The sequence below is a fragment of the Nymphaea colorata genome, chromosome 8, assembly GCF_008831285.2.
Source record: "Nymphaea colorata isolate Beijing-Zhang1983 chromosome 8, ASM883128v2, whole genome shotgun sequence".
NCBI lineage: Eukaryota > Viridiplantae > Streptophyta > Magnoliopsida > Nymphaeales > Nymphaeaceae > Nymphaea > Nymphaea colorata.
The window spans coordinates 7,375,282-7,403,148 of NC_045145.1; the positions used below are offsets into that span (position 1 = coordinate 7,375,282).

Genomic DNA, 27,867 nt, shown 5'->3' on the forward strand with positions numbered 1-27,867 from the left:
AAAGGCAACTTTAATGTAATTAATGAATCCTATAGATTCAGCTTTTGAAAACTAGAGATATGCCATGTAGATGAAATAAAAGCTACTCTCGTATCTCTCAAAAATAGTTGAGTGGGAGATTATTTTTTCACCACTCCTCTATGGATCTCATTAGCTACTTTCCATTTTTCTTAAACTTAAATAATAAATATCCTTGTTGGTCATTACACTACAACAATAGGGGTCAGCTCTAGTGCAATTTTAATGCTAGTGAGAATGAAGATTGGTGCTATTTTAGTGCCAATATGACCACCAGAGCTCCAATTGCCACTACCATTTGCAATTGCAGGAAATGCTAGCGATAGAGCTGATGACAACATTGGTGCTATTTTAGTGCCTAAATGGGTTAAGAAACCCTTTTTAGCATCAAAGAAATATCAATAGCGGCCATATAAAATTGCGTTAAAAAAATTTTAACTGGCATGCCATTAAACACTAGTATTCATATGATTACAGGCAGCTAACTGTGTGCCATTTTTCTGAATCTGACATCTCTTGAAATAGCACTAGAGACGAACAATTTCGACACTAGAGATGAACGATTTTGACATGTTTTAATTAATGCATATGATAGTTTTAATTTTTTTAATGACAACAATAATAATAATAATAATCTGTACATGTAACACAATAGTTGAAATACACAAAACACTCATCCGATCAATTACAAATAATTTTACATAAAATAGAATACAAAATGTCACATTTGTTTAAGGCAGATTCTCAGCTTCACTTGATGTTGGTTCATCCCTGTATCTATTGAAGGTAGCTCTAAGATGTTTTTTGCTCTTGGCTTGCATCCACTTGTAAACCTTCATAACTATACGCAATGATCCAACCTGTTACCTACACAAAAGTATCAGTCAAAGCATGCAAATATCTACAAGTATATACGAAAATGAACATGTATGCCTTAAAGAAATGTAAGTTTCAAATTAGAACCTTAACTGACAAGAAATGTCGTGTATCAAACATTTATGTAGTCACAAAACAATGCTACATGTCCAAAGACAATTTGTTCAATACCTTCCATTTCTTTCCCTTCATTTCTCTCCATCCAAACAAGTTGTTAGAGAGGGGAAGGAGAGAAATAGATGCACATAAACACATATGCTAGATACACACATCCACACATGTTACTAGAAAAGAGGAAGTGCAAGAGAACTTTCTAATCCGGGCATAAGATGAACATCATAAAATTAGTGAACAAATTTCATTTATTTTGTTATGTCATGGCATAAGACGCTCTTACAAATGATATTTGGCATGCCCATACAAAGATTGAACATATGAGTATGCCCACAATCTCATAGAAGTATTAGAAGGCAAAGAAGATACAACTTCCAAATCTGTAGAGAATATATAATGAAAGCTCACAAGAACAAATATAGCACAATCAAGGTATAGCTAGTTGTCGCTCTAAATAAATACATAGGTAATGAGTCCTCTAGCTATCGTGAAATGACATGGAACAATATTTTACGTAAGCCACCAATACGTATCCTTTAGTGAAGGTCATGAGTAGACAAAACTTGCCACCAAAGCATTCAACTTTTTCTTATTGCTGACACTCTTAATTAGATAAAGCGAGTTAGCTTGCATATAAATACTGATATAGCAAATAGCAACACAGAAAGGAAATAAATCATGAGATAAAACAGACTTGAACAAGTGATCCTTTAGGAGCAGACAGACCCCAAAGCTTTAAGGTCATGTCACATTGAATGCTTTTTGGGTACAGCCTTGCAGACACATGAAGTTTCTCAAATTTGCCAAGTAAGATCTCTATCTGCTCAATGTTTAGTATTGAATTACAATGGGACAAAAGTCACACTCAAAATTCTTTTTCCTATGAATATGAGATAACTCCAACTATCTCTTTGTTACCTTGTTGTGGTTAGTAACTGAAAAAGAGAAAAAATGCTATCAAATCAGCTCCATGGGACGCCCCTAAGATCGTAGGAACAACAGACAAAGTAGACTTGCATAAACCAAATATAAATGTGAATATGTGGATTTTTTATGACAAATCAGGGCCTTATATAAACAGAAACTGCCTTAAAACAGCATCATGACCAACTCCACAGAACTTCAAGTATGGTTCGACAGCTCTTGACTGAACAACACAGAATTTGATCTTCTTGTATCTGTCTACCCTAATAACCCAGTTCAGGCATTGCACATCAAAACCCAAATTCATTGTAAGCATCGGATAGTTGTCATCAACAAACTGTCTCCAATGCAATTAAAATGGCAAAAGGAAAATGACAGACATATTTGCATTATCCCCTCAACAAGAAGAACCAAATTGCATAAAACAACTTAGATGTGGATCATCAACAAACTAACCATCTCACGCAAGAAAATTGATGGAAAAGAAATACCTGATAAATAGTGGGTAGCAGCAATCGCACAAAACAGTCCATGACAGAATTAAAACCTTTTTTTTTTTTTGGATGCTCCTCATTTAGTGGTCTGTCTTAAATTTAAGCAAATAGGTTTTGGCTGTCTATGCATGGTTACTTATCTCTGCATTTTTGTTGTTTGGACTTCAGCTGGTAAATAGGCATACATGTGGCCTAATCAAGGTGAGCTTAATTATTTTGATATAATACCATTAATATAAAATATTCCATCAATAGATATATAAAAAGAAAACCAGAATTGCTCCAACAACGATTAATTAGGGTAATATATATGTACATATAAGAAAAATCATAAATTTACATAAGTTGAAAAGGAAAACAGAAACAATGTGAACTGAAAATTTATAGATTCACGGGATCTTCCAGAACTTGAAAAATCAGGTGCCCAAGTAAATAAACTTTAGTTTAATTCCAACTTTTAGAGTTCTGGACAGTTGGTCTGCCTCCCAAGTTCCAACTGTAGCTACATATCATCCCCCACCGTGAGGCACATATGTGCTGCCATTCATCCCACTTATTTGAGAAGAAGACTAACCCAATGGGACACAGTAAATTGCTTGATCAGTAAATGGTGATCCGAGCTAACATAAAAAGCATTACTCCTTGTTCGGATGCTGCAAATGTAGCCCATTCAACTCTCAAAAATTTAGTTATATTTAATTATGTGTGTGTGTGCATGCACATGTGCCAGTAACACAAAACTGTGAATACAATTGGCCAGATGAAGTTTCGGGCTACATAGTATTCTATTAAAATTTTGAAACTATAGTTCGAGTCTTTGCAATCTTAGACCCGACCAAGATTGCATTGACAAGAGGTCTGTTTGCACTTGAAGTCCTAACCCACGTCATAAAACAACAACGGAGGTATGAGGTCAGTTCCGGTTAGGGCTGCTAGCTTTATTGGTGTGGCACAAGAGGACAAATCCATTGTTGAATAATAATTTGCCCGCAGACCCACATTTGGCCATGATCGATAGAAATATAACAAAGGACAGAAATATAGCAATGAGTCACAGTCAAAAGGCCCAGAAGTCAATGCAATGTGGAAATTTTGTGGAATCAATTAAAGCCCTTCTCGTCCACCACCCATTGAGTGAAATATAAGAAGCAAAGTCAGGTTCTAAGGGTAGCACATATGTAAATGCAAGCTTGGCGAGCCTGAAAGGGAAGAAATGAGCAGACTTGGGGTCAAGGGTAGCTGTTAAAATGAGCAGTGCTGGTTCAATTATTTCTTTGGGCAAGGAACTGCAAGCCTGCAACCTAAATAAGATGCCATACAATCAGTCACATGCTGGGTGTCTTGTTTTTCAACTTTCGAATATTCAGCGATAATAATAAATATGAATACTTGACTCTTTGAGTATATATATATATATATATATATATATATTAAGTTGATAAAAAACCAGACTACTTGAGTAAGAGATAAAAACCAGACCCATTAAAAGTCATTGTTAAATATCTTTTACAATCTATCCTTATAATCATAATTTTAATTCTTAACAGCAGTAGCGAAGATACTTGTTGGCGGGGGTGGGCCAATGCTCATTCCAGCCTACAAAAAATCCCATTATAATGTCTCAACATCACAATGCTATGACTGCAAAATTATTGTGTCACCAAACACAAGTACCCTACCCTTAAGAAGTCTTGGCTCTGCCGCTGCTTAACGGTGATTTGGTGAGAAACATATATTAAGTTTGTCGTTTTCTTACTTAAATAATATTTTTCAATAATAAAGAAATGACCAGCTCTTACAACATCAAATTTTTTTTATAATAGAAAGATCAATCGTGATTTTCATTAAATTAGTGTTTGTGAATACATTAGAAAGTTCACATTTTGTTTAAAAGACCTTCAAATTTAAGAAATCTCGTTTTAATCCCTCATCCAAGTGCTGTGGTATCTACCAGTTGTTCATATATATAAGGCAACCCAAAAAGTCTATATGATTTTATTGCAGAAAAAAAAAAAACAGGCTATATGCAAATGCATGCCCCCGAACACGGGAGCATAGCCTGTTCGGACTAGCCCGAACGCAAGGGGAAAAAGATCCTTTTCAAAAAGTCAAAAAACAGCGTCCATATAATTTAAAGTACTCCTACTGGATTTTTAAACGGGAAATAATAACTCTAAACCCACTCAGGCTGAGCGAGGACCCAAAGTCAAGGCGGTCAGTACTACTCGAGCCAAGGTGAGCCTAAGGTCGGCCTGACTTCTGGGCAAGACTTATCAGTATCTGCACGGCCCTTTTGCTGACCATGGAAGGAAGGCAGGAAAAGTCAAGTCAAAAGAAGCGCGTTCAGACCGACCTGACCGCAGCGAGGTTTGACAGGGTCCGGCAAGGGACCACCTAGCTAGCATGTGCCAAAGGGGCTCCTTCCACCGCGTACACTCTACGTTGATGCAATCGAAATAGTTGACAAGAATCTATTCTCCGTCAATTGCAAGTCGGGTCCGGATCTCAGTTGAATACGGATCAGGTCCATTCCCCCACTTTTTGAGGAACTTGGCAAGTAACTTATGGATTCAAGTCAGATGGATTATTCTTAATAAGCATTCAAGTCGGATCCCATATGAGATCCAATCAAAGCTCCCAATATGGACCGCCATACGAGGTCAAGTAAGAATTATTTGCATAAGCCAAACCCGATTTAGACTTAGTTAACTGATGTTTCTTTAAGCACTGAAAACTATTAGATCTTAAATGGAATCCGCGCCAATGTCGCCATGTATAATTGAGATGAAATTTGGGCGTTTGGTACCTTGCATGATTACACAACTGATCCTTCAACTGGAATTCCTTCTTCATCGCTAAATCTAGATCCAGACTAGTGTGGTGTGGTTTGGATCTGATCCAACTCTATCAGTTGGCACCCACCGTAACTGAATAGGAATCCATCAAATATTTTGTCCTTTCAGGTAAGCAAAGAGATTAACAACCCATACAAGGCCCTAATTCTCCTCCGATAGAATATAGGTGGGATATGGTTCGCCCATCACTTAGATTGTCGCATTCCTACTTTTTATGGATTAGGGAAGTAGCATCCACGGGAATTGAACCGACGATGTGTCGTTTACGGAACCACTTGCCGGACGGACCAGTAGTTATGTTAAGTCCATTGAACGGAATACTTTTGTATTGATTTTGTCTAGTGGGTTACTTTCACTGAGATTCACTTAATCAAGGACTTCATCTCCAGATGCATACACTGTCCAAGACTGGGATTCCGTTCAGACCCCAAAAAACGATAACCTTCATCAAACAAGAATAGGAATGCACATGAAATTCTCAACCAACCACAAGTTAATTGTGGGAATGAGGCAGAAGATTGTGCAGAAAACCAACAATTATATTGAATTCTTGGAACAGGTTAACCGGTTAAGGACAGAGAGTTTATACATTATGTCCTAAAGTGCACCTGGCAAACCTGAGAAAAGTTCCAAAAAGAAGAGGATCAACAAAAGAAGAACAAAAAGGGGCTCTGCGTCAACCTCGGAAAAACTGTCTGCTCATGCTTATTCTTCTCTCTCTCTCTCTCTCTCTAATTTCCTGAAAAAACGAGGTCATTTTCATGGTTTTCTACTTTCTTTTTGCGTTGGAATTCAGTAGCTAGCTGCTGTTGCTCACGCCTCCAGTTCTCGTATTTTCTAGCAATGAATTCGTCGAATCTTCTGTCCTGCTCTACGAAATGTTCTTCCTCCTCTTCTCTCTCAAGCACATCCAAAATCAACTGTTCTTCTCCTCCTTCTGCAGCTGCTCTTGCTTCGCTTTCCCGTTCTGCATCCTCCTCTTTCTTTTCCTTCACACAGGTTCTCTGCGAACCCATCTTTGCAGCAGTTGATTTGGGTCCAACAACCATATTGCTCATCTGGGTCACAGTGAACTCGTTCTTCTTGCTTACATACACATCGTAAACGTCCGGCTTTTTCTTCGACGGCAACTCTTGGATCACCAGGAAAGAGTTGCCTGAGATGAAAACGAGAATCACATTGCAGAGAAGGAACATGAATTTCCTGTCCAGGAGAGCTGGAAGAGAATTGAGCAATGGGTGGCTTAGATTCTTTGCAGAGGGACATGGAGGCCAATATGGGTAGGAAAGAATGATGGTGAATACTGTGATTGGGAGCAAAAGCTGAAGGACTGCTCTGATGGGCTGGGCGAAGCCTTCCCTTGTAGAAGACTTGCCTTCTCTCAGCATGATTGGTGTCTCCATTCTTGGCTCTCTGCAAGTGTCCTGCAGTGACCTCCCAGCTGCTTGGTGGCACAGGAGAAGAGAAGAGAAGAGAAGAGAGAGAGAGATGAATGTTGGGGATAGTGTGAGATCTCCAGGAGTATAAATACATAAAATCTGGGAACAGAATAAAAAGTGGGGAGATAATTTATCTCGCTTTCATTGTTGAATTCGACTATGTAGAACAATGTATTCAGAAGTAAGAGTGACTGATAGTCAAGTGGATGTTGATTATTATATTAAAGAAAATAATGGGTTTGAATGGGTAAAAGCATAAGAAATTGGTCCCATTCTACTTGTTCTTTGGTTCTACCTAAAACTCACAGTCGGTCGACTGGGCGTTGACTGGGTTTTTCTTCTTCCTATTATAATTCGACTAATAAAATAGCCATCCTCCTCCCTTGGCCTCGTCATGCGATAGGGGGACCATGAATATTAGTGAGGGGGGAGTTATATTCACATAATAAATGTGGAAAGGAAAAAAAATTATTAGTGAGGGTATAGCATTAAAAAATTAAATAAATATAAGAAAATAAGTATAAACTTTTGGGATTAAAGTTAATATGATTTCAATATTGCTGCGAGAGACATGAACTGCATGCATTTGGGAAAAGGTAAAAACTTAAAAGCGAGAAACCAATATTTTCGTAAAATCAAAGTATAATTAATTAAAATTAATTGAAAGGGGAGAAAAAAGACAAATCATGCTTCCAATTTCTGAAACGATCGAGCTTTCACGAAATCAACGTCTTCTTCTAAGATGATTAACGGCAGTACCGTTTGCTTGAATACTCGACGGCACATGTCATTTGATATTTTTTAAAAATTATTTCTTATATATGCTTCACTTGTTTTTTCAACAACTGAATGTGATGATCCTTTTTTTTTTTTTTTTTTTTTGTTGCCGATTTCCAATAGATTCAGCTGAACTGCTCAATTGGCTGATTGGCTTATTTGTATATATATATATATATTAATTGCTGTTAAATTATTAATACATTGGGTTATAAGAGGCCTTATCAGGCAACTTCAGCCCTCATATAATTGGCTGACATTTTTCAAAAGGCCGGCCATATCTGCCCTCTAATTATGGGACATTAAGATTCGTATCAACCACAGTATGCGTCCGCCAAAGATCAGTTCAATTGATGGAGTCTGTCTTTTAGCATGAACTAGTGCTCCTTTGGCCGAGTAGTCTCTAAGTTTTATGCTGACGACAAAGTCTCTCTCAACTCAAGTATGGTTATCATGCATATAATATTATATAAACCTGCTACAGATTCACATAAATATAGGGATCTGTTTTTATTCCCCACTAACATATGTTATACGGGTATGGTTACAGCTTGGGTACAGGTACAAAAATATACAGGTATGGATATGACAAATTTAGAAAATGTGGATATGGGGTGTGGCAGAATATATGTGTATATATGAGAAATAACACAAGAAAATCAAAATGAAAGCAGCATTTAAATAAACAAGTGACATGAAGAACAACATTATATTTTTAACATTAACTCTAAAAACAGAATGAAAACCAAGTTGGAAAAAAAAAATAAACTAAAAGTAAATTTTAGTAGTTTGGATCATTTTCGATCACAACCACCAACTAGTCAAGATTTCATATGTCAATTTCATCACCCTTGAGAGTTTAAGAGCCAAAAGCCATTCAGTTCAGAATTCCTGCTTTTTTACTTTCCAGAGCTTGTATTATTCATGCCCTCGTTTCTCATTCTCGACACGACAGTGAATCAATAGAGAGCCAAAAATACGAGACTTGAGGCCAAGCGGGAGTGGAGTCAAAAAATTCTGGCTAATTGAAGAGCAGCAAGTATAAAAATTGTAAATAAGGGGCACCAACATGCAAATGAAAAAAATTACTCTAAAAATATCGGTATAAAATTAAGAAATTTTTTGGATTCAGTGTGGGCAATTGTCCACACGTAGCCCACACCTTCCTCCGCCCTTGAGGCCATGCCTGCATTTGTAAATGCAACCGCAGACAATGACTAATTCCTTCTTTAACAATAAATAAGCAGTACATAAAGATACCTGATTTTGCCTAGCAGCCAAGCTAGAAAATTTAGGATGAAGAGCACTAATCTAAGAACACTGGTATCTTTAGGGATACTACTACTATATATAAGTGAGGAAAAAATTAAACGCACTAATGTGAAAATAAATAAGTTTTAGGAGGCTCATGTAGGCCAGGGACAGGTTAGGGCCCACATGGGCCCTGGTTCTACCTCAATTTTTTTTTTAAAATTTACATGTAAATTTTTAAAAATTTCACTTTTTATATAAAAATTATGAAAAATGATATTTTGGCCCTAGTTAAAATTTAAAAACTGTAATTCAGCTCGCCCATGTTCGCCCCTCCCCTGATGTAGGCAACTGACGACACCTGCCTACATGTGGCTTCACCGCTTGTGTCTAGTTGAAGATGATCTTAACATATACACATATATATATAGAAGACCAACTCTTCTGCCCCCAGTGATAGAGCTAGAGCTAGAAGCTTGTGACTCAAAGGCACTAAGGGGGTGTTTGGAATATGACACTTTATCTAACCCAGTTTTAGGAAAACTTGGCTTTATGAAAACCAAGTTCTTTAATAAGTCTTTGAAACTTGGTTTATTTGTTTGGATGGTATATCAAAAACTTGATTTTTCACTCCCTTTTAGAAAATCAGGTTTTGTAACAATTGCAATTTTCTCAAATCCTGATTTGGTGACTCTAAACACACCAAAAACCTGATTTTGGAGGCAAAACCAAGTCTTGCTTCCAAAACTTAACTTTGGGTTGTTATCCAAACGCCCCTAATAAAATAGTAACTAAATTTTAAAACTTAAAAAAAAAATTTTTGAGCACTTCAAAAAGATATGGTAAACGGGGGAAACGTCCTCAAGACAGATGGATTCTTAATAAATGTAGAATCGGAGTAATTAGCCTTAACTAAATAGGCCAAACGTCTTCCATTTTCTCCAGAAATATGGGAGCTAGAAACAGATTAAGGAGGCATTTGACGGTCTTGAATTTTGATTTTAGAATTAAATTCTACCAGCAAAATTCCTCCGACTGGAATTGGAATGAAAGTTGCAGTTCTAGTTTCCCTTTGTGTTTGATAATGTAGAATTTTGATTTCAAAGTTGAAAAATGAGTCTTTGATAAAACAAGAATTAAATTCCTAAATTGATGAATTAAAGCCATCATCACATGTGTCTTAAAGAGAGATTAAAAAAATCATAAAATTTTGGAATCATAATTCCATCCCTTACGGTCCAGAATTTTGATTCAAGAATGAGCTTATAATTCGGATATAGTACTTCCTGCTCCATATTTGGTCCTTACCCAAATCCTGAACTGTTAGGACTTTGAGCCAGATGATTTGCATGTTTATTTTGCTAAGTTCCAGGGGCGGAGCAGAAAAATGTTTTACATTAAATATATAGTTAATACCAATGTTCATGGGGGCAGTAACTCCGGTCCGGTCCCATGGGGCTGGCCTATATAATTGGACCCAAATCCAACAAAAACCAATAAAAGTGGGTTACGTGGGGGCCGAAACCACCCCACGTATCTCTGCCCCTGCTATGTTCATCAATTGAAGACCTTATCTCCCTCTCGAAGGGTTTTGCTATTGGCTCTTAGGGTCAAGTCGAGAAGAAGACTGAAAATTTTTCTTCAAACTCACAGAAAATGAAGATTTTATCAAACAATTACAGGAACGTACATGAAATGAAATTCTCGACAACATCATAAGTTAACTATGGGAATGAGTCGGAAGATTATGTAGAAAAACCAGGTTGTATTGTATTTGTAATTTGTATTGATTTCCTGTAACAGGGAAGAACAGAGTTTATATAGATCCTGATATTCTACACCCGATCTGCAGCGCGCTGCTGAAAAACTATGAGGAAATTGAAGTTCCATAAGGAAGAGGAAGAAAAAGAAAACGAAGAAAGGGCCCAACGTCTTAACCGAGAAAAACATCTCGCTGACGTTTATTCTTCACTCCCCCTGGTTCTCAAGAAAACATTGACGCCTGTCTCATGGTTTTTTTTTTTTCTTTCTTTTTTTAACTTTCTTTACTCCTCGGAATTCTGTAGCTGGTGCTCACGCTTCCAGTTCTCGTATCCTCTCGCAATGAATTCATCGAATCTTCTGTCCTCTTCTATGAATTGCTCTTCCTCCTCTTCTAGGACCGATTGTCCTTCTCCTCCTCCTGCAGCTACTCTTGCTTCGCTTTCCCTTCCTGAATCCTCCTCTTTCTTTTCCTTCACATCTGCACTGGTTCTCTGGAAACCTACCTCTATAGCAGATGATTTGGGTCTATCCACTATATTTCTCTCCTGGGTCATACTGAACCAATGCTTCTTGATTACGTACTCATCGTAAACATCCAGCATCTTCTTCCATGGCGACTTTTGATCCCCAGGACTGAGGAAGGCGCCTGAGAGGAAAATGAGAATCACATTGCAGAGAAGGAACATGAAGTTCCTGTCCAGGAGAGGTGGAAGAGAATTGAACAATGGATGGCTTAGAAGATTCTTTACAAGTGGGCATGGAGGCCAATACGGGTGGGAAAGAATGATGATGAAGACTGTGACTGGGAGGAAGAATTTAAGGACTGCTCTGATGGGCTGGGCGAAGCCAAGCTTTGTAGCAGACTTGCCTTCCCTCTGCATGCTTGGCGCCTCCATTCTTGGCTCTCTAAAATCGTCCTGCAGGTGACCTCCCAGCTGGTTGGTGGCAGAAGAAGAAAACTGCAGAGAATTAAGAGAGATGAATGTTTGGGGATACTGTGGGTTGTATAAAAAGTTAAGTAGGGAACAGAAAGTGGGGAGATAATTTATCTCGCTTTCTGGGTCGATCGCTTCCGTAAAAGAATAATGTATTCAGAAGTAAGAGTGACTGATAATGAAGGCGCATGGGATTAAGGAAAATTCTGTGTTTGAATTGGTAAAAGCATCAGTAGCTGTTCTGATGCGCAACTGACTCGGTCAAATGCGGGTAAGGTGTGGTCAAACCGCATCGCATCATGGACATTTTTGTCTATTTTTTTTTTAATTTTTATTTATCAAAAAGTAGATGCACGATGCCCTTCGCCCCTTTCTCCAGGTGCGGTCAAACAGCACCGTGAACATTTTTGTCCATTTTTTAGTTTTTTTTTTTTGTTTTATTTATGTAAAAATCGATTTAGGCACGATGCCCTTCGCCCCTTCCCGCTGCTCTCTTTCCGTCCGCTGCTCTCTCTCCGTCTTCTACCCCCACCGGCGGCATCCTCTCCGTCCGGCGTCTGCTGCTCTCTCTCCATCTTCTACCTCCACCGGCGGTCCTTATCTTCGACACTGTCTTTGAGATAAGGTCGGATCCTCTTGTTCCTTCCTAACTTTCTGCTAAAAAGAATTATTGATTATCTTGCTTCTACTGAGCATCGTGGGGGAAATTGGAGACCCTGGTTAGCTTCATCTCATAGAAATTTTGGTTTCCTTTTTTTACGCTTCATTGTTTCTCCGGGACACATCGATAGAACGAGAGAACGTGAGATCGAGGGTGAGAGTCAGCGATAAGTACTAGAGAAAAAATAGATGAAGATTGAGAGAGTCAGCAAGAGGAAAGAGAGAAATGAGAAGGGGAGATTTCACCTGTCACAACGCTGCGGGTGGCCGTCGGCGGTCCAGGTGGCCAGCGGATGTTGAGCACAGAAAGAGGGCGATGAAAGGCGATACAGAACAGAGGGACAGAGGCGAGAGAGCGTGAAAGGCGACAATTTTGAGTTTCAGTCTCATGAAGGAAATCTGGCCGAATTTCACCCATTTTAGGGTGAGCCTGATAGATCCTAGGGAATCTGAAAACCTGATCTCGGATCGGCTGTCATGCCAAGCCCCGTTTGAGGGATTGGCCTCTCTCGCTGGCGCCACTGCCTGACAGACCCCGGAGAGTCTTTCTCTCTCTCTCTCAAGCAGCCGACTGAAAAGAGGGCTTGCAGCCCTCTTTTTTTGGCCGTTGGATGGATTTCTTGGATTTCGTGAATTTAAACCGTTAATGTATGTTATTCTCACCGTATTTGCTGGTCGTGGTTCGTGTTCTTGTATCTCTCATTGCATCTACTCTCTGCTTGTTTGATTCATACGGGCAAAATGGTTAGTTTGAAAATCTTTTGTCTTCCAAGGAGAATGTGATGGTGATTTCGAATTCTTTAGTTTGGCTATTTATATCAGTTTTCGCAGATGGTAGTAAAGGCGTGAAGAACTGTAGTTCTTGTCGCTGTATTTGATTATCGACTTGAGGCATATTTCTTCTCTTGGTTCTGCTTTATGAGTTGAAGTTGCTTGTAATCTCCCATAACATGGTGGGAAAATGTTGGGCTGCTTTCTAAGTCTTAAGTCGGTTTATTGTTTCCGCTCTTTTCGTCCATGTATGTTCATAATGGTCATATAAAGCTGTTCTGTTTCCTTGATCTGCTAGTGCTTGTTCGACGTGAAAATTTTTGTTCTGTTTCTTCTCTTGGCTATCGTCTCAGGATTATTTGGGCCAACGAACATATGTTGATTTCTTCTGTTTTCTTAGAGCTGAAAGCCTTTAGAGATATTAACTATCTCCCTGCTTTTAGACTTAGTTTACAGGGTGATCTTAGCCTCAGATCGACTTAAGAAGATAAATCTGGCAATTAGTACCTTTTATTTGTATTGACTTTTTTTTTTCTTTTGGAAAATATTGCCATCGTGATTAAGAATAGTTTGTGTGATTTTACCTTCTTCAAGCGAAATCTTTTCATACTTTGTTTTTCTTGCATAAAAGGTTATTTAATTCGACCTGAAAATGGTAAGGACTTCAGTCTATCATATCTGTTGTTGTACTTCATCGAGGTTGTGTGGCCATTCTCCATTATTGACTCTTCCTCATGGAAGAGTAAGTTTATCAAGAAAGACTCATATCCATTTCATTATGCTCTACTTGACGTTCATAGATCTCCAGGTATTTTGGTGGGCTTTGCTTTTACGACACTGAAAAAATATCATGGTTTATTATGGATGGTTGGATATTACCCCCTCTGCATTTGGTTCTCCATTTTAGGAAGTTTGTAATATTTTCTTTTCTATATACTAACAAAATACAAATAGGATATATTATTGGATTACATGATATAAAACAATGTATGCAAAAGTTACAAGTCTTAAATATGACATAAAACAATGCAAAATAATACAAATATAAAAGTTAAAAATGGAACAGATTAGTTAAAGTCATTAGTTAGGATGTATATTAGTATTATCTATGTGCTATGACAAGCATATTAAAGGCATAAACTTAAAGCAACTGTGAGGTTGTCGTCGTGGTGTTTTTTGTGGGGTGGGGTGGGGGGAGAGAGAGAAAGCAAAAAGGAGTGACACTTGAAAATTGTTGTAGAATGCTCGAATTGGGAGAAATGAGATGACTGGGCAGAAGAGATGGAAGAGAAAATTGACACTTGAGAGAGAGAGAATGGAAAGACATTCTCAAATCCTAAGTAATTGGAAGGTTCTGTTTGTCAAGTCAAAGAAAGGACAAAATTATATTCCACTAACTTTGAATTTTGAAAGCACCCAGCCCATCACTCACTTGAGTCAAATGTTCATGAAATTTTGTACCGAAAGTGTATGGTGTCACTGACCAGTGACCACACGAGCCTCATGTTGATAAAGTCTAGGAATGCACCTTAGCCTGAGCTGCATTGACTTGGGTGGTGCCTATTTTGGTGAGTCCTGTAAGATTTTCCAGAAATCTGTGTCTCTCCGGCCTGAAACAAGAGTGATTGAGTAGAGAAGGTAGAAGCCGATGGAAGGGAAGGTGCAGTTAGCGTGAACAACCGCCCTGCAATCCTTAATCATTGTTATTAAGATAACCTAATCAGATTACAACAGTTTGTACAAAAATATGTAAAAAATTACAAGTATGCCTCCGCCTAGTATATTTGGGCGTGTGGATATAAAAGAATTGGATCGGGTCTGGACAGAAGAAATCCTGGGCGCACAAACTTAACAGCCCCCCTCAAGTTGTGCATGAGATTTGATCATGCATAACTTGTTCTTCAATTCCCAGAAGTGCTGTCCTGTGAGTCCTTTGGTGAAGAGGTCAGCTACTTGTTCACTGGTGGGTACATAAGTAGGCAAGATCTCGGCTTCTTCAACCTTCTGACGGATGAAGTGTTGATCAATCTCTATGTGTTTGGTGCAATTATGTAGAACGGGGTTGAAGACAATTTTTATCGCACTTTGGTTGTCACCTATGTCACACGGATACGGGTACGGGTATCCTATGGATACGGATACGGGTACGGGGACACGGCATTTTCAAAATTTTAGGATACGCGGATACGGCGAATATTATATTCAAAAAAATTAAAAATGATAATAAAGAAAGTCTCAAACAAAACATTGTTCATCACCAATCTCAAAAGTGATAACTGCTAAGACATAAGCAAGAAAGTCTCAAAGAAAGTTACAAAACATTGTTCATCAATCATCACAAAACATTGTTCATCATCATTCTAGTCATCATCAATGCCCAAATCATTGTTCTCCCCAATCTCCTCTTCTTCCACAATAGAAGATGTTGAGGGAATACAAGGTTCTTCGAATCTTGAATTAACAACTTCAAGTTCATTCTCTTGTTCTAAGTTAAAGTCGTCAACATTCACGTCCCAATATTTAGTTTCTCCTTCCCTACAAGACAAAAAAATTGTAATTATTATGATGTTAGCGAATAAGAAGAGAAACATCTAAATCAATAAATCATATACTTAATTTACCTATATTCTTCTTTGTTCCGTGATAGAAGCCGAAGGTTAGAATGCACATAAACCAGATTTTCTGCACGTTTGCTTGTGAGATTATTTCGTTTTATAGTGTGGATTTGTGAATATGTACTCCAATTTCTCTCACTGCATGAAGATGTAGCAGGTTGAACTAGCAATCTGAAAGCAAGGTATTGAAGAGTAGGATAAGCAGTTCCATGTTTAATCCACCAAGATAAAGATGGATAATTATCTTTGTCTACAGTTGCACCTACATCTTCTCCAATTCCAGTAGAAAACCTTTCAAACTCATCATTAGCTCGGCGATTTTGATGTACATCAATGAAAATCCTATTAATACATGCTACTCTGTTTGTTGATAATTCTAGATCCAGATGTGGTGGGGTTCTTCCAACACCCCCTGTAAGCCACTTTTTTCCATAATATTTAGGATTTAATGTATGTGCCATGCATTGAAGAGGATTGCTACTTTTATCCCATCTTGCAATCAATATTCTATGCACATGATCAAAAAATGCTGAATCTTCAAGTGCAATACTTTTTTTTTCATGCTTAAAAATAACCTCTTGGATTTTTTCAATCATAGTGTCCCACATCTCATACACACAGTGCAACGTTGAATTATCACAATCAAGAACTCTCAACATCTCCCAGATCGGCTCTGTGAATGCAAGAAAATAAAAGATTTGATCCCACCACTTGTCTTCAAGAATCATTCCTTTGATTGCTTGAGCTTTGTCATCATCATCAGCACGGTAGAAACTCCAATCATCATCAGTCACCATACTGATCAATGCACTTTTCACCCTTTTTATCCTTTTCACCATAACAATTAGAGATGCAAAACGTGTCTCTGCAACTCTTAATAATTTTAGATCAGAATGCTTGTTATAAATGGAAAGTGCATGTTGATGATTTACTATGAAATTTCTGATGTTCCTCACATCCTTTTCCAAGTCTTCAATCCACGAACATAATTCATAAGCATGAGGATCTTGCTCTTTACTTGGTGGATTGCATATACTCTTTAGAGCCAAATTTAAGCTATGAACTGCACAAGAAGTCCAAAAGATATGAGGGTACTCCTTTTCTATCGCAATACCAGCTGCTCTACATACAGGTGCATTGTCTGTAATTAGCTGAACAACGTTTTCTTTCCCCACTTCTTCAATTATTTCCATAAACAATCCTTTCAGATACTCAGCACTTTTGTATTCACCAGATGCATCTATTGCTTTCAAGAAAATTGGTCCATTTGCTGAAGTTGCAATGAAATTAATAAGAGGGCGTCGTTGCAAATCTGTCCAGCCATCAGAAACAATAGAAACTCCGTGTTGATCCCAAGTGAACTTTTGAGACTCTAACAATTTGTTCACTCGAGTCATTTGTTGTTCTAGTAGTACAGTGCGAAGCCTTTCAGAACTAGGGGGAACATACCCAGTCAAGTTAGAATTTGCAATAGATGTAACTAAGTCTCTCCAATATGGACTTCTAGCTACATTAAATGGTATGCAATTAGCATAGAAAAATGTCGCCACTTTTAGATCTAATTCTCGCCGTCCTTGTAAACTAAATGAATCCTTAATTGATTTCTGATGAACATCAACAACTTTTCTTTTTTTGGTAGGATTCTGAATATCATCATGTAAAATTGAAGCAATGTCAATGAAACCAGATCCAGATGATGTGCTTTTCTTATTCTCAAAGGCTTTTTGTTCTTTCTTCAACTGAGCCAAAGTCTCGTTAGTGATTTTCTTACATGGTTGAATTCCTTTTTGACTGATTTTTAATAGATGTGCTTTCACTCTTGTATATGATCCATTGAACTGTCCCTCACAAAAATTACACCTAAAAAAAGCATTTCCACCGCCTCCAGGAGGTTTCCCCATTAGATTCACGTATGACCATAATGGTGGCTGAGGTGTAGCTGATCCAGAACCACAACTTGTAGGTTGAGAGTCTTGAGACTGAGACACTGTTTTTCCTTTGCTCGCCATACTGGATTAAACATAATAAAAAAATGGAAAAAACGTATAATGAACATAAAATTTATGAAATAAAACAATACAACAAACTGACAAAGTATAAACATGCACTGCAGTCACAAAACTTCAGATATTCAGAAGCAGAACGAAGGCTGAATAGTGAACAGGAACATTCAGGAATTGTAAATGATAGTACTGCCAGACTGAATAGTGAACAGGAACAGAAGCAGTTCGTTAAAGCCTAAAACTAAAAGAAACATGAACAATAGCGAAGGCTGAAGTGAATAGTGAACAGTGAACAGGAACATTTACGAATGGTAAATTATATGTTAATGCCATCTAGATATCACGTATTCATCATTGTCTAGCATCATGAACAACAGCGAAGGCAAAATCCCCAAATCGGTTATACACCCAAAACGGCAAAATCCCCAAATCCCAAAATCAAACAAAAAAAAAGAAAACATCGCACATAGCATTGAAGAATATGATTCTAAACCGTCCAATCTTCAAACCAAAACATCCCCAAATCAGATTTTAATACCCAATGTAAAAAATCCCCAAATAAAAGTTGAAACCCTAACTTCTATTATCGAAAATAATCGACAAAACACTTACCTGTCTGTCGCTGGCTGCCGCCGGACGCCACCGGAAGTCGTCGTCGATCGCCGGAGCTCGCCGTCGCCCGCCATTGCCTTACTGTGCTGCCAGCCTGCTGCGGAAGCCGTGGAGGGTAAACGAAGGTCGAGCGTCGAGGGTAGATGTTAGTGCGTAAAACAAAACGCGGGTTAAAAAATCGGTTATACAAGTGGTTTGGATCGGGTCTGACCCAGACCCGATCCAAAACGTATCCAGCCGTATCGCCGTGTCGGGATCCCCGTGTCCGCGTGTCGACACCGGTACTCGACCCAGTCTGCCGTATCCGTGTGACATAGGTTGTCACATAGTAACGATGACTGAACAATAGGAAGGCTGAGTTCTCCAAGCAAATGGCGTAACCATGACGCTTCAGCTGTCCCAACAGCCATAGCTCTATATTCTGCCTCAGTGCTAGATCGAGCAACCGCGCGTTGCTTCTTACTGCTCCAATAAATGAGATTAGAATCAAGAAAAAGACAGAAACCTGAAACTGATCCTCGGTCATCGGGATCGTCTGCCCAGTCTGCATCGGTATAGGTATAATGCGATGTCCAAGCATAACATTGGGGCACCTTGTGTAGACTAGTCTATCTCCAAGAGTAGCTTTGAGATACCGTAAGATTCGCTTAGTGGCATCCATATGTCCTTCTGTGAGTGCATGCATAAATTGAGAGACCTGATTTACAGCATATACTATGTCTGGGCGTATAAAAGTGAGGTATTGTAACATACCAACAATGCTACGATAGAATGTAGGATTGAGATATGCAGCAGTTCCATCAGAAGCAGTCAACTTAGTGTTGAGAACACTAGGAGTAGTTATGGGTTTGCAATTAATCATGCATGCCCTGTCCAAAATATCAAGAGTATACTTGTGCTGCGTAAGAGTCAATCTATCATCTGTCCTGTCAAGTTCAACACCCAAGAAGTACCGTAATTCGCCGAGATCCTTCATCTTGAATTCTTGCTTCAACATATCTTTAACATAAGATATATATAAAGAAGAATTCCCAGTGATAACAATATCATCAACATAGATAAGTAACCAAGTGGTAGCTTTCTCGGTATGGTAAATAAATAAAGAGTGATCGAGAGAGCTTCAGAGAAAACCAGCTTGTTGTACTTGTATATGATGAGAAAACCGATCGAACCATGGCCTAGAAGCCTGCTTCAACCCATATAGAGACTTGTGTAACTTACATACCCGTTTTTGAGGATCATGTGTAGCATAACCGGGAGGTTGCTCCATGTATACTTCTTCCTTTAGAATCCCATGAATAAAGGCATTTTTGACATCCAACTGATAAAGAGTCCATCCATATGAGACTGCAAGAGAAATAATTACGCGGATCGTTCCCATCTTGATGACCGGACTGAATGTTTCATCATAATCTTCCTCGTATTGTTGAGTGAAGCCTCACGCCACAAGGCGGGCTTTATATCGATCAATGCTACCATCAGACTTATATTTCAGTTTGTAAACCCATTTGGAGCCCACAACATTCTTACCACCTGGACGAGGAACAATCTGCCAAGTCTGACACTCATTCAAGGCTGCCATTTCCTCATTCATAGTTTCAACCCAACATTTTTCCTTACTCGCATGTTGATAACATTTTGGTTCCACCTTTTTGCTGACTTCTGTCATAAAAAGCTAAAAATTCAAGGAAAAATTGTTATAACTCACCCATCTATCAATAGGATGTCGTACGCGTTGTGATTTGCGTGGAGCTGCGGTAGGGATTGACCGCCGAGAATACACCAGGCCTGAGAAGCAGTTATCTATAGGTGGATCATTGGGCTGAGAGGATGAAGGCAGGCTGTCCAAGAAAGTGGTGCTGTCCAAGGAACTATTGACAAATTTTTCGGGCTCATCAACAGCTTGCTCTCTCTGTTCAGGCAACATTTCCGCCCCTTGTCTTAAAATTTCAGCATGTAACCAAGTATCATATACCTCATTTTTATCATTGAGTGTCACAGAAGGCGCCTTTGGATCCTGTAACCTACTTTCATAAAAAACAACATGCTGTGAAATATGCACGCACCCAGTTTTATGATTGTAACATTTGTAGCCCTTGTAGTTTTCTGCATACCCCATAAATCTACACAAAACAGCACGATCTTGAAATTTGTTTCTTAAGGAAACATCAATTTGCACGTAGCACACACATCAAAAAACACGCAATTCCTCATAATGTGGCTGTTCCTATGGCTGTTCCTGATGTAATAGAAAGAATGGTGATTTTCTGTCAAGCAAAGCCAATGGCAGCCGGTTTATAACATGGACAGCCGTATGAAAAGCCTCGGTCCACAATGTCATAGGTAAATCTGTGTCATGCATCATGCTGAGCGCACTTTCAACGATATGCCTATGTTTCCTTTCAGCAATTCCGTTTTGCTGAGGTGTATGCGGGCATGAGATTTGTCTAGTGATCCCATGATTTAGTAAGTACTCAGTAAATTCGTTTGAAATAAATTCATTTATTTCGAACCAAGGCATGAAATTGAGTGAACAAGTGGAAAACTTCTGATTTGTGTTTCATGAAATGGATCCAAGTATATCGAGAATATGAATCAATAAAAATGACATAGTATCGACTCCTGGAAGAAGAAGGAATTGGAGTGGGCCCCCAAACATCGGAATATATGGTGTCAAAAACCTTTGAAGCTCTTTTATTGATTAATTGAAAGGGAATGACATGACTCTTATAGATGTGACAACTCGAGCACATGCTGGACTCATTAATTGAACTCAGACTGGACTTATCTAAGAGCCCGTCTGCAACAAGACTTTGAACAAAAGACTGACTACAATGAGCTAACCGACCGTGCCAAATGGACAACTTATTATACTCCGCGACATTGACTTCACTATGACTTGGAAAAGATGAATCTGAAAGGTAAGGTTTTGACATCGTTGGAGCTTCTTCAAGGACTTACATATCTCCTTTGCGAGTGCCCTCAGCGAATGTCTTCTTGGTTCGAGCATCCTTGACATAAACAGAAGATGGTGTGAATTCAACAGAGGAATGAGTATCATCAATAAGTTTGGACACTGAGATAATATTTTTCTTCACATTTGGAACAACAAGGACATTTTTTAATGGTATGGAAGAACGACCCATAGATATTTCTGCATTTCCAATGTGCGATATTGTGTGATGGGAACCATCTCCCGTGACAACTGAGCCTTGATCTAAATAAGGGAAAACACTACAGAGATTACCTGTGTCACCAGTAACATGGGCTGCTGCTCCAGAGTCCACATACCATTCTCCTTGCTCATTTTGTTTTAAGTGGAATTTAGATAGGGCTGTCATTAAAAGCTGTTGCACGTCTGCTGAAATATTTGATGTCGCATTTGAGCCGGATGATGATGAAGTTGACCCTGCTGCTGCCTTGTTCTCACGCCTGATCTGGTTATTTTTGTTATGAGGGTTGTGCCAACATTCTGATTTTACATGCCCCCTTTTGTTGCAATAGAAGCAAGTAGGAATCCTTCTAGGCGTGGTAGATGTAGTATTCATGCCTGGTGGTGTTGGGAGAGTACCTCTTCCCATTCCTGCCTGAGGAGTCCAAGGACGGGTGCGATTCCCTTGCAGTGCGTGTGTCCCTGTAATCAGTACATTGTGGCTGCTGGAAGGAATCAAGTTCTGTCGCTGTACACGACTAGCTTCGTGCTGAAATAACTTGGCCTTCAGATCTTCAAAGGATGGGAGGACAGGTAGAACTTCCAAAGCTGTGCAAAATATGTCAAAATCTGTTCCCAGTCCACTTAAAGCTTGCTGCACCTTGTCCTTGTCGCTGACCGGATGTCCAATGACAGCAAGCTGGTCGCTTATATTTTTTATTTCATTCAAATATTCCAAAACTGTATGCGTCCCGTGCTTGATGTCCTGAAACTGCCTTTTTAATTGTAGAAATCGTGCTTTCGATACTTGAGAGTACGTCGTGGCAAGCATAGACCACAACTCTAGGGCTGTTAAATCATCATCAACGCCTCCCAATACTTCCTCTGACAGAGTAGATGTAATGTAGGCAACAAGAGACTGGTCGTGAGCCAGCCAAACTTCATACTCGGGGTTGTTTTCAGTAAGGGTTTCATACTCAAATCTGATCTCAGTCCCAGCCGAAGTCCCAACAGCTTGATCTGCCACTACAGTCTTCTTCACTTCACGGTCGATGCACTTTGGAGGCGCTGGGGTGGTGCCATCGATATGTCCATAGAGTCGATGGCTCTTAATAAATGGGACTATTTGACGTTTCCAAGTCAAATAGTTGTTGTGATTCAGTTTTTGGGAGATAAGTTGGAAGAGAAAACTGGAGGATAAGAGAGAGGAGTTTCGCTGGTCCATGGCTGAATAATGAGAGCAGAAATCAAAGAGGAATAATGGAACGGGTTAGGTATTTTGTGTAATGGTTTGGTTTGGAGTTTGGACAGGATTAGGACAAAGGGGATTCGGATTATGTGATGTAGAAATTAAATGGAGCAGAATTAGAGTAAAAGATGTAGAATTTGGGTAGAACAGAAATAACTAGGGCAGATGACACAGAGGTAGAATTTAGGGCAAGTACTGGAATTAGGGCAAATCACGCCAGAAATAAGATTTAGGGCAAATAATGGAATTAGGGCAAATCACGCCAGGACTGAATCCACTTACCCGAGGACGATGCAACCTGGCTCTGATACCATGTAAGATTTTCCAGAAATCTGTGTCTCTCCGGCCTGAAACAAGAGTGATTGAGTAGAGAAGGTAGAAGCCGATGGAAGAGAAGGTGCAGTTAGCGTGAACAACCGCCCTGCAATCCTTAATCACTGTTATTAAGATAACCTAATCAGATTACAACAGTTTGTACAAAAATATGTAAAAAATTACAAGTATGCCACCGCCTAGTATATTTGGGCGTGTGGATATAAAAGAGTTGGATCGGGTCTAGACAAAAGAAATCCTGGGCGCACAAACTTAACAAGTCCATGTTACATACTTATTACTACAAATAAACATCAAATTATAAGAAGCTGCATAAAGTGTTTCTGTAGGAATTGAAACTTTTATTTGTCCATAACTAGAAGAAAATTATCTCTTGTTTTTTGTTCTCATTTCTGTGAGAACTATTTTGTTAACAACATGCCTAGGCTTCTGTGTATGCTTGGATAGGCTCTTAAGCTGGCTGGTTGTTTATAGGCACTTACGATTTGAAAACTCTTAAACCGTTGCTTGGGGACACTAGGTTAACTGGTTGTTCTTAGGCTACTTGCTGTTTGAAAACATCAAGATCATTGCTTAGGCCACCTAGGCTTGCGTACGCATTTAGCAGCCTAGACCATTGCTTAGGGGACCATGGGTTGCCCAGGCATTTAACAACCTATGTTTTTTCTTCATTCTTACGTGTATATCCTTAAGTAACTTCTCCACACATTCATAGAACTCATGCATGATCTCTTTGTCTACATTAAAATTGTCATCATAATGAAAATGCAGGTTTAGAATTTAGATAACCAACTGCATGGGAAGGTTGATTGAGTTGCATATCACATTGTTCATCAATTGTATTCCAAATATGTTTATATCTTCATTCTTCTTAAAGTTCCTTGCAGTTTCCTTCTTTGCTCTCAGTCATTCCGTTGCCTCATATAAGGATCCCATTTACTCATCTCCATCTACTAGTTGCAATACAGTAAAAAAAAAAATAATGATTTTGTTTGTGTATGATCCACCCAAACCTAGTTTTGTTTTTTCTTTATTATTTTATTTTATTTTCTTATGATTATACTATTTCTCTGCCTGAGACCTAGACTTCAACTCTCTTTGGTGAACAGTTTATCTCTCTTGATCAAGGTTCCCCAACCCTTAATTGAAGACCTCCCTCCCTCTCTCTCCAATGGCTGGGGGAGTGGTCAGGAAGCCCACTGTTAGTGTTAGAATTGCCTGGTTTTCACATATTGTTTCCCCCATCCAATAAAAAATAGAAGTTGATTTTGTCTTCTGATTTCTGTTTGTTTGATTCTTTTTTGTACTTAGTTGTCATGTTTAGGCTTGATTTGTAGAAAGAGTGAGACACATAAAACAAATTTGTTTTATCACTTTATGTGTCTCAATTCAGTTGTTGTTGCAGGTTCAATTAGCTCCTTTTTCCTTTGAAGGACCTTTGTCACTCAAGAATAGCTCCTACAGATCACATTGTTTCAAGCCAATGCATGAGTCAAAAAATAAGTGAAAGCAGGTTAAATTCTTTAATAATTGCATGAGAAACTCAAGCCATCCATACATCAGTCAATGGTGCCAAATTCTAAGGGAGAACATTATTGTACCAAAAAAAAAAAAAAAGAAACAAACAAAGAGTTCAGGCCAGCTAATTTTGGCTCGCGCTGCTAACAAGATATCCTTTGTAGCAAACCATGTATAGCCAAACAAATAATACCATTGTCATAGAAAACGCATATTATTCGAAAAAAATGTGTATAATATGCGAGAAATAAGTCAGCCATATAAAACGCCCTATAGGTGCATATTTTTTAAAAAAACACCAGAAAATAAAAAACATGAAACACACGTTTTTTTTGTTTTTTTTTTATTTTTTATTAATTTTTATTTTTTATAATTTTCAAGTTTTATTAAATGTTTTAAATTTTTTAAAAATTTGCCGAGATTTTCCCGAGATATTCTCTAGATATACAACTTTGCCGTGTTATGCCCGAGAAATTCCCCACCGTATAATACCTGTACACAATATGTGTGACAATGAATAATACCATATTTCAAATTAAGATTTCAGAGTCACTATAAAAGAGTTTTCACTGCAAGTTCCAAATTCCAATCATATCAAGCCTCAAATATTTTTTTCATCAACAAGCAGATTTCTGCTGATGTCAATTTGATAATATGGAATCATTTGTCAAAACATCGTGAAGGAACAATTTAATATTGTTTTAGACTATCGAGCTGGATCAGTTAGGTTCCTAAGGGTACTTAAGCCATCACCAATCCATGCCTATGTCATTTTCCTTTGGTTTCAATCACATTCGTGCATATGATTCTCGTCATTTACAGCATTTCATATCTTACTAAACCAAAGTAAACCCCCACCCTATATCTTTATTTCAAGAAGTTTGACTTAATGAGCCGAGTCTTCTTTCCTTCACCATTTTTCTTGGACTCACTATGGGTACACACATCTGTTCATCTTCTTAGCTTCTCCTGTGCTTAATTTTAACAAAGATATCATTCTATGCAAGGCATGTTCAGATAGTCGCTGCAAGCTGATGAAACCTAAGGTGCATCAAAGAGCTCACTATAGCTTCTCAAGAGCCAAAAATAGCAAGCAAAACATGAGGATTAGATGATGAAAATTGGCTTCTCTGGGCTTTTTATGTTCTTCATGATTTATTTTCATACTTGTACATACATTTTTTTTGCATGCTATTTTTAGGCTTTTTCTTTTTACTTTTTCTAAAAATTTGTCAAGATTTTCCTGAGAAAAAAAACTTGGCCGTATAATGTTAGTTTGTGCAACAATGGAGGAATTGGCTTATTTTTTAGTCATTGTACAATTGAAATTTATTAAGATAAAAAATTTTTTGAATGTGGAAGGTATTGTTGGGGCAGGTCAAATTGAGGATGACCCTACAACTGTTCAATGCTACTTTTAGAAGGTTTTGCTAGGGCATGCCAATTTATCGGATGACCCATGTATGTTTGACTTGTTTTCTATTTAATTTTGTGATTGTGGATATAATTTTTTCATCTTGCATTGTGAATATAAGTTTGTTAAAATTTGCATGTGCGTGTGTATACGAATGATGATGAACATGAACTAATTACAACAGAAATTACCTATTTCCTGCTGTTGCTTAATTATATGCTTGTTACTTTAGCTGATTTTCCAATCTTATCATGATTTTTGTGGATGTTATATACTTCACTGTTTTAGTCCTAAAGCTTGTGCTTCAATGCCGCATGACATGCTCAGTGCCTCGCTTTGCCCCATGGCCTTTAACACCCTTGGTTGCCATCAACACACCCAAGGCTGAACCTGTCTTTTTCTAGACTAATTTTGAGTGAGTCCAAAAATGACTGGTTTTAAGGTTTTTTTTTTCCCTGTTTATTATCTATGTATACAAACGCAGGAATGGGTCAAAGGTTTCAACCCTTTCTTTCTGCCTGTGTCTGCCTCTTCAACCTTTTGAACATGTCTCCTTTTCATTATCTCCCTCTCCAGAGACTCCGGCAGCAGGTTCAAAAGGCAATGCTCCATGAACTTTTATGTGGGAGCAGGAGTTATATAGGCCTTTGGGGGTCAAGGTGCCAAGAGATGGTTCCTCCTTTAAATTAGTGATTCAATATAAGTAGTTTCTTCAGTTTTTACTCAATTTTACAACACTATTTAAATCCTATAATGTTTTTAGCCTATAGATTATCTTCATATTCTCACTTCCGGTGATCTAAGATTCTAAACAGAACAGGAACTACAATAGTGACAGCAGTGTATGTGACCTGAGGTTATGGATATGCTCAGTTCTTGCTTGATTGGAAAATGTCTATGTTATTTACATGATATTATGGATCCGTATGACTACATGACGAACCCCATGTATGATTGAAGTGCACTATTTTTAGGTCTTACTCTGCAATCTGCATTAGTCTTCGTTTCAGGGGTGCATTGACTGAAATGTGCTAATTTTAGGCCTTGTATTTGGCTCTTTGACTGCATTAAGTTGGCAAGGATTTGTGGATATCTGGGTGCCTTGACCTTTCCCAGACAAAGATATGAAAACTTTCGTACTTAAATGTCCTCACCCCTCTTCCAACTTTTCGAATCATCTTGTGCAGTTTTTAAATAAAGATTTGCTTTAACTTCTCTGAATGTTCTTACTTAATTGCTTTAATACTAACGAGCATTTGGTTTTGTGTAAATTTTCTGGCTGGACTATGGACTACTCTTTGTTATATTATAGGCGTCATTAATTTCTGTTGACATTTGGGAAATGGTTAACAGTTATTTCTATTTGGTGCAGGATGATGGATGATAATGACTTGGGCTTCTTTGCCAATTTCCTTGGCATCATGATAGTTGTCCTGGTAATTGCTTACCACTATGTAATGGCGGATCCCAAGTACGACACGAGCTGATACCCGATCGCATTTCAAGATTTTGCCTATGGAAGGATCAATATGGTTGTTTAGAACTGAGATTCTTACTCAACCACTGTAGGGTTCACTGGCTTCAAGACAATGATTCTGATATACCTTATCCTGTAGTGCTTTTGCTTCCAATTGTTTGACGGTAGATTGTAAAGAAGTTATCTTTACTTGAGAAGGTTTTTTGGCATCATCGTAGCCCCCATATTAATTTCATCTAGAGAAGCGTCCGACGATTTCATATGGCGTTCTTAGCAACAGTTCAGTGTGCTTTGAGCTATGAATTTTTAATTTTTGGCTTATAGTGCATTCAAGTATAAATTTTTAATTTTTAGCCATCCCTCGTATTTGAATTACCATCGTCAACAGCTGAGGCGTCTTTCTTTTTCGCTTTCTCTTTCTCTCCTCGGTCATCTGGATCGAACAGGTTCACGTGTGTGATAGTCTTGTCCTTGTTAATTAAGCTTCTTAACATGAAGACTAGCAGAAGAAGGAGGGCTGTCTGCCTTAGTCGTCTCTCATGGCCATTTAAAATAAGTTACACATGGCAACCAAGGACGATTTTATTCTCTTTTCCTCTTCCATATAGATGATTTCC

General features: G+C 38.4%; 2 protein-coding genes across 2 annotated transcripts; one reads left to right on the forward strand and one right to left on the reverse strand.

Moving 5' to 3' along the window:
• Nucleotides 1-11,911: 11,911 nt before the first annotated feature.
• LOC116258979 (dolichyl-diphosphooligosaccharide--protein glycosyltransferase subunit 4C-like) lies at nt 11,912-27,607 on the forward strand. The gene is made up of 2 exons (XM_031636541.2): nt 11,912-12,072; nt 27,146-27,607. Exon 2 carries the CDS (start codon nt 27,147-27,149, stop codon nt 27,258-27,260), a length of 114 nt encoding a protein of 37 aa, XP_031492401.1. The 5' UTR covers nt 11,912-12,072; nt 27,146; the 3' UTR covers nt 27,261-27,607.
• LOC126410303 (uncharacterized) lies at nt 13,442-17,505 on the reverse strand. Its single transcript, XM_050079193.1, has 2 exons — nt 15,500-17,505; nt 13,442-15,413 (listed from the first exon to the last, which is right to left on the reverse strand). The coding sequence occupies exons 1-2, from the start codon at nt 17,500-17,502 to the stop codon at nt 15,239-15,241; spliced, it is 2,178 nt and encodes a 725-aa protein (XP_049935150.1). The 5' UTR covers nt 17,503-17,505; the 3' UTR covers nt 13,442-15,238.
• Nucleotides 27,608-27,867: the final 260 nt, after the last annotated feature.

What these genes read in the sequence shown, in the direction of transcription:
- LOC116258979 (XM_031636541.2), top strand. Translation starts at nt 27,147, where the DNA reads ATGATGGATGATAATGACTTGGGCTTCTTTGCCAATTTCCTTGGCATC.
- LOC126410303 (XM_050079193.1), bottom strand. Translation starts at nt 17,502, where the DNA reads ATGGCGAGCAAAGGAAAAACAGTGTCTCAGTCTCAAGACTCTCAACCT. An exon ending in CGGAACAAAGAAGAATATAG is followed by an intron (nt 15,414 to 15,499) that starts GTAAATTAAGTA and finishes TTTGTCTTGTAG; the next exon opens with GGAAGGAGAAACTAAATATT.